Here is a 6828-nt window from a genome sequence, read left to right on the forward strand (position 1 = left end):
ACATTTTATCGTCGTAGGATGCAATCTTCCGCATAGTTGCTGCCATCCTTCATCTAGGAAACATAGAGTTTGCTAAGGGTGAAGAGTCAGATGCTGCAGAACCTAAGGACGATAAATCCCGCTTCCATCTAAAAGTGGCTGCAGAACTTTTCATGTATATGCTTCACTATTCTGTGTTCTCAGATAACATATTTCTTGTCGAGGAGTTCAAACCCGGATTGCTCTTTTATGGTAGGTGTGATGAGAAAGCTCTAGAGAGCTCCTTATGCCAAAGGGTGATGGTGACTCGTGGTGAAAGCATTACAAAGCCTCTTGATCCCGGTAGTGCAGCACTAAGCAGAGATGCTCTTGCCAAGATTGTCTATTCTAAATTGTTTGATTGGTAGGTTAACAATAACAGACTCTTTCCGAAGGGCTTATTATCATTCTTGGGATTCAAATTTTTGAAAGGTTACAAATTTATTGCTCTCAGGCTTGTGACTAAGATCAATAACTCCATTGGCCAAGACCCAAGTTCTAAATACATAATTGGAGTCCTGGATATTTATGGATTCGAGAGTTTCAAGACAAACAGGTGCTTAACCGGTACGCTTCTTGTGTTGCTAATTCTTCTTCAAAAACACTAAGCATGGTTTCATGTAAAATTTCCTAGTTACTTAGCTAGAGACTTTTTTTTTCTTTCTTTTTTGTGTTTTGAGACATCGTTATTAGTTATTCCAACGTTGTTCTTGTTAAAATTTCCCTGATAGCAGTTTTAAAGCTCTTGTTAAAATTCCAACCTTGTTTTTCTTTTTTCACATGTTTTTTTTTTGCAGTTTTGAACAGTTTTGTATAAACCTGACAAACGAGAAGCTGCAGCAGCATTTTAACCAGGATGGAGACTGATGTTCTTTTCAAAGTTTTAATTCTAGAATGATCTAAAAAAATATGCTGACCCATATTCATGCAAATGTTCCTCTCTTCTACAGCATGTGTTCAAGATGGAGCAAGAAGAATATACTAAAGAAGAGATTGACTGGAGTTACATAGAGTTCATTGATAATCAGGATGTCCTTGATCTTATAGAGAAGGTAAGTAGTATAACAGTGAGTGGTGTTGGAACCTTTAATCCGTTTTACGGCAGACATTTTTATCAATTTTCAGTACCTAATACACAATTATTTCACNCAAAAAGCTACTAGCAAAAGTTGACCTTAAAGGTTTTCAGGTGCGCTTTCATATTTTTATCTCACAGTTTCTGGATTTCTGCTTTTATATTGTGATTTCCAAAAAAGATATAAGGGTACTTGCAATGCCACTTCGGATATGTTTAATGGTTACACTGCACAAGACTCTTATATGGCTTTTCTCCTTGTTNATGGCTATGTATGTTCTTGTTGAATTTCAGGTCACCTATCAGACTGAGTTGTTTTTGGACAAGAACAAAGATTATGTTGTTGGAGAACATCAATCTCTCATGAACTCTTCAGATTGTTCCTTTGTCTCATCGTTGTTCCCAAAACCGCGAGAGGAATCCTCCAAAACATCAAAGTTCTCATCGATAGGCTCTCAGTTCAAGGTCTGACAATAATGTTAAATTCATCAAATTCTGCTTATATGTTATACATTGATTCTCACCGTGTACTAAAAATACAGCAACAACTACAATCTCTGCTTGAGACGTTGAACACCACTGAGCCACACTATATACGTTGTGTTAAACCAAACAACGTTCTTAAGCCAGAAATTTTTGAGAACGCTAATGTTCTACATCAACTTAGGTGTGGGGTAAGCTTAATGTTTCATAGAACCTTATGCGATTTTTGCAACTGCAAAAATTATTCGTCCTTTACATGATTTTGTGAAACATCCCTTTCTGACCTCAGGGTGTCATGGAAGCCATTAGGATTAGTTGTGCTGGATATCCTACTAGGAAGCCTTTCAATGAATTTTTAACCAGGTTCCGGATTTTGGCTCCAGAGGCTACGGCTAGAAGGTAGATTTACCAATGCTTAAATTCTGCTATCTAATCCTTACTTTAATGGTAAATAGACGTCAAGGTATTAGACTCATAGACCTTTTCCCTCTGGTCTTTATGTTTATAGCTTTGACGAAGTCGACGCTTGCAAAAAGCTACTAGCAAAAGTTGACCTTAAAGGTTTTCAGGTGCGCTTTCATATTTTTATCTCACAGTTTCTGGATTTCTGCTTTTATATTGTGATTTCCAAAAAAGATATAAGGGTACTTGCAATGCCACTTCGGATATGTTAAATGGTTACACTGCACAAGACTCTTATATGGCTTTTCTCCTTGTTCATATGCCATGAGAGGTTTGACGAATTCGGTTGTTACATTTATTTTGAAAATCACAGATAGGGAAGACAAAGGTGTTTCTTAGGGCAGGTCAGATGGCAGAATTGGATGCTCACCGAGCGGAAGTTCTTGGCTATTCAGCAAGGATTATACAGAGGAAAGTCCGTACGTATCAATCTCGCAAAAAATATCTGCTGTTGCAGTCCGCTTCAACTGAAATCCAAGCCTTTTGTAGAGGTAATTCATGTTGTATGCGATTCCAGGTCGAGTAGATTGTTGGCTTCAAATATAGTTTCATGTCTTATTAAGCTTCGCCCAACTGATTACAGGACGTATTGCACGCGTTCAGTTTGAGGACAAGAGAAAAGAAGCTGCTTCTGTGAGAATTCAGAAGCAGGCGCGGACATATATATGTCAGACAGCCTTTAAAAAGTTGTGTGTTTCAGCTATTTCTATTCAGACTGGGTTGCGTGCAATGGATGCTCGAGTTGAATTTCGATACAGGAAGAAGAGACAAGCGGCAATCATTATTCAAGCAAGTTTCAAAACCTCTTGTTGATGATTAAGATCTCTCCGTTTTCGTAACTAAAGTTGTCAGATACTTGAATTTATTCGAGTATCAATAACATGTAAGTTACTGATTCCACAGAGTCAAATCAGAAGATGTTTGTGTCGACGGCGGTATTTGAGAACGAAGAAAGCAGCTATTACCACTCAATGTGGCTGGAGAGTGAAAGTTGCACGCCGAGAACTACGGAAGCTTAAAATGGTGACATTCTTTCCTAACTAACAATGGGAGCTCTTAGTTTCTTTAAAACTAATATATGCGGTCGACTATCGATGAGATGTATATGAATCATCAGTATGATCAAGATGTTGGAAACTTTTATAATCGTGGATTGGAATATTCTGTCAGTATTTTCGTATCTCCTAAGGTCCTCTATTGGGAACTCAAATTGATGATAATTCTAATTCTGAAGTGATATAATCAGTTTAATTGAATTTATTCACTGAATCATATGTATGCGGNATATATTTCATCTATATTTCCTTAATAATTTGCTGAGTTTGTGTTTGCCTCTACAGTATGTTTCCAAGATCAACACATGATACACTTGCGCAAAAGCTATACCAGACATTTAATAACCACAAGCGTTTTACCAAGCCAAAATTGGCTCGTACTGACTTTACCATTTGCCATTACGCTGGTGATGTTAGTGATTTAATTACCTCAGAAGTGTGTGCTTGAAATGCTTGTCTTGAAGTGATGGAAAAAACGTAAACTTGGTGTGATGGCTATGTATGTTCTTGTTGAATTTCAGGTCACCTATCAGACTGAGTTGTTTTTGGACAAGAACAAAGATTATGTTGTTGGAGAACATCAATCTCTCATGAACTCTTCAGAGTGTTCCTTTGTCTCATCGTTGTTCCCAAAACCGCGAGAGGAATCCTCCAAAACATCAAAGTTCTCATCGATAGGCTCTCAGTTCAAGGTCTGACAATAATGTTAAATTCATCAAATTCTGCTTATATGTTATACATTGATTCTCACCGTGTACTAAAAATACAGCAACAACTACAATCTCTGCTTGAGACGTTGAACACCACTGAGCCACACTATATACGTTGTGTTAAACCAAACAACGTTCTTAAGCCAGAAATTTTTGAGAACGCTAATGTTCTACATCAACTTAGGTGTGGGGTAAGCTTAATGTTTCATAGAACCTTATGCGATTTTTGCAACTGCAAAAATTATTCGTCCTTTACATGATTTTGTGAAACATCCCTTTCTGACCTCAGGGTGTCATGGAAGCCATTAGGATTAGTTGTGCTGGATATCCTACTAGGAAGCCTTTCAATGAATTTTTAACCAGGTTCCGGATTTTGGCTCCAGAGGCTACGGCTAGAAGGTAGATTTACCAATGCTTAAATTCTGCTATCTAATCCTTACTTTAATGGTAAATAGACGTCAAGGTATTAGACTCATAGACCTTTTCCCTCTGGTCTTTATGTTTATAGCTTTGACGAAGTCGACGCTTGCAAAAAGCTACTAGCAAAAGTTGACCTTAAAGGTTTTCAGGTGCGCTTTCATATTTTTATCTCACAGTTTCTGGATTTCTGCTTTTATATTGTGATTTCCAAAAAAGATATAAGGGTACTTGCAATGCCACTTCGGATATGTTAAATGGTTACACTGCACAAGACTCTTATATGGCTTTTCTCCTTGTTCATATGCCATGAGAGGTTTGACGAATTCGGTTGTTACATTTATTTTGAAAATCACAGATAGGGAAGACAAAGGTGTTTCTTAGGGCAGGTCAGATGGCAGAATTGGATGCTCACCGAGCGGAAGTTCTTGGCTATTCAGCAAGGATTATACAGAGGAAAGTCCGTACGTATCAATCTCGCAAAAAATATCTGCTGTTGCAGTCCGCTTCAACTGAAATCCAAGCCTTTTGTAGAGGTAATTCATGTTGTATGCGATTCCAGGTCGAGTAGATTGTTGGCTTCAAATATAGTTTCATGTCTTATTAAGCTTCGCCCAACTGATTACAGGACGTATTGCACGCGTTCAGTTTGAGGACAAGAGAAAAGAAGCTGCTTCTGTGAGAATTCAGAAGCAGGCGCGGACATATATATGTCAGACAGCCTTTAAAAAGTTGTGTGTTTCAGCTATTTCTATTCAGACTGGGTTGCGTGCAATGGATGCTCGAGTTGAATTTCGATACAGGAAGAAGAGACAAGCGGCAATCATTATTCAAGCAAGTTTCAAAACCTCTTGTTGATGATTAAGATCTCTCCGTTTTCGTAACTAAAGTTGTCAGATACTTGAATTTATTCGAGTATCAATAACATGTAAGTTACTGATTCCACAGAGTCAAATCAGAAGATGTTTGTGTCGACGGCGGTATTTGAGAACGAAGAAAGCAGCTATTACCACTCAATGTGGCTGGAGAGTGAAAGTTGCACGCCGAGAACTACGGAAGCTTAAAATGGTGACATTCTTTCCTAACTAACAATGGGAGCTCTTAGTTTCTTTAAAACTAATATATGCGGTCGACTATCGATGAGATGTATATGAATCATCAGTATGATCAAGATGTTGGAAACTTTTATAATCGTGGATTGGAATATTCTGTCAGTATTTTCGTATCTCCTAAGGTCCTCTATTGGGAACTCAAATTGATGATAATTCTAATTCTGAAGTGATATAATCAGTTTAATTGAATTTATTCACTGAATCATATGTATGCGGAGATTTCTGAGATGTCTTTGTCTTCCAGGCTGCTAAGGAAACAGGAGCCCTTCAAGACGCTAAAACTAAGCTGGAAAAGGAAGTGGAAGAACTCACTTTATGCTTAGAGCTCGAGAAACAAATGAGGGTACACATCACACACAACTTGCCACAGTGAATATTGATATATTCTTAAACCATAATACTAGATCTTGTTGCTGTCTCTTTTCTGTGTGAGGCATCTGATTTTATTACTGATGCAGATGGAGCTTAACGAAACCAAAACTCAAGAAGTCGAAGAGTTGCGGTTAGCTTTAAATGACATGGAAATTGAGCTCGGGGAAACTCAAGAAACCAAAAGTGAGGAGATTTTGAAGTTGGAGTCTGCCTTACAAGACATGCAACTCGAATTTGAAGAACTTGCTAAGGAGTTGGAGATGACGAATGATCTTGCTGCAGAAAATGAACAGCTCAAGGTAAGGTCATAAAGATATTAGATAAGAACCTTTCGTTCCTTGGTAATCTTAATCTTCCGTTTATGGGTTGAAGGTTACAGATTTATACATATTTAAGAAATGTTCGTGGTTGCTCTGTCTTATTCATTTTCCTTCTAACTTCTAAGGATTTGGTGAGCTCGTTGCAAAGGAAAATTGATGAATCCGGGACCAATCATGAAGAAACAAGTAAGCTAAGTGAAGAGAGGGTAAAACAGGAGGTTCCCGTCATTGACCAAGGTGTAATCATCAAACTCGAAGCTGAAAATCAAAAATTGAAGGTAGGATGATCTTTTGATATTGACAATTGATAGACGATCCAGCTTCGTGGCAAGAGAGGTTCATTTGAGATTTCTATGTTTTCTATAGACAATTCATATCTTATCAAGAACAACATTTCGTAGGAACTGGTCAGTACACTGGAGAAGAAGATCAATGCATTAGACAGAAAGGATGACGTAACAAGCTCAAATATCTCAGATCAGTTGAAAGAGAGTGCTTCATCTGATTATGAGATGTTGAGTAAGCTTGCAGCAGAAAATGAACGTCTCAAGGTAAAGTTATAGGGATGTAGTTCTACTATCGTCTTTTTAGTGTTTTTAAGTTTGTTTTTCTCATTGATATGATGTATGATACTTCTCAGGCACTTGTGAGTTCATTAGAGAATGGAACTAATGAAAACGATGGGAATGATTCATCAAACGAGCAAAAGGAAGAGACACACATGCTGAAAGAAGAGAGATTGGCAGAAGATGTTTCGGTTGATAACGAAAGGACCAACAAGCTGGCTGCTGAAAACAAAGACTT

General features: G+C 37.8%; 2 protein-coding genes across 2 annotated transcripts in view; both read left to right on the top strand.

Moving 5' to 3' along the window:
- Positions 1 to 2851, top strand: part of LOC104704232 (myosin-10-like) — a 6765-nt gene extending 3914 nt beyond the window's left edge. The window contains exons 9-19 of the mRNA XM_019226975.1: positions 18 to 154; positions 236 to 382; positions 473 to 574; positions 816 to 873; positions 969 to 1070; positions 1388 to 1558; positions 1636 to 1767; positions 1866 to 1975; positions 2085 to 2145; positions 2352 to 2529; positions 2622 to 2851. Of these exons, the coding sequence (XP_019082520.1) occupies positions 18 to 154; positions 236 to 382; positions 473 to 574; positions 816 to 873; positions 969 to 1070; positions 1388 to 1558; positions 1636 to 1767; positions 1866 to 1975; positions 2085 to 2145; positions 2352 to 2529; positions 2622 to 2851 (1428 nt within the window). The remainder of the gene's footprint in view (positions 1 to 17; positions 155 to 235; positions 383 to 472; positions 575 to 815; positions 874 to 968; positions 1071 to 1387; positions 1559 to 1635; positions 1768 to 1865; positions 1976 to 2084; positions 2146 to 2351; positions 2530 to 2621) is intronic.
- The window catches only part of LOC104700127 (myosin-10-like), an 8299-nt gene continuing 4850 nt past the window's right edge, over positions 3380 to 6828 (top strand). The window contains exons 1-13 of the mRNA XM_010415596.2: positions 3380 to 3505; positions 3615 to 3785; positions 3863 to 3994; positions 4093 to 4202; positions 4312 to 4372; positions 4579 to 4756; positions 4849 to 5054; positions 5169 to 5288; positions 5577 to 5675; positions 5791 to 6003; positions 6150 to 6302; positions 6426 to 6575; positions 6665 to 6820. Of these exons, the coding sequence (XP_010413898.2) occupies positions 3380 to 3505; positions 3615 to 3785; positions 3863 to 3994; positions 4093 to 4202; positions 4312 to 4372; positions 4579 to 4756; positions 4849 to 5054; positions 5169 to 5288; positions 5577 to 5675; positions 5791 to 6003; positions 6150 to 6302; positions 6426 to 6575; positions 6665 to 6820 (1875 nt within the window). The remainder of the gene's footprint in view (positions 3506 to 3614; positions 3786 to 3862; positions 3995 to 4092; positions 4203 to 4311; positions 4373 to 4578; positions 4757 to 4848; positions 5055 to 5168; positions 5289 to 5576; positions 5676 to 5790; positions 6004 to 6149; positions 6303 to 6425; positions 6576 to 6664; positions 6821 to 6828) is intronic.

The sequence above is a fragment of the Camelina sativa genome, chromosome 7, assembly GCF_000633955.1.
Source record: "Camelina sativa cultivar DH55 chromosome 7, Cs, whole genome shotgun sequence".
NCBI lineage: Eukaryota > Viridiplantae > Streptophyta > Magnoliopsida > Brassicales > Brassicaceae > Camelina > Camelina sativa.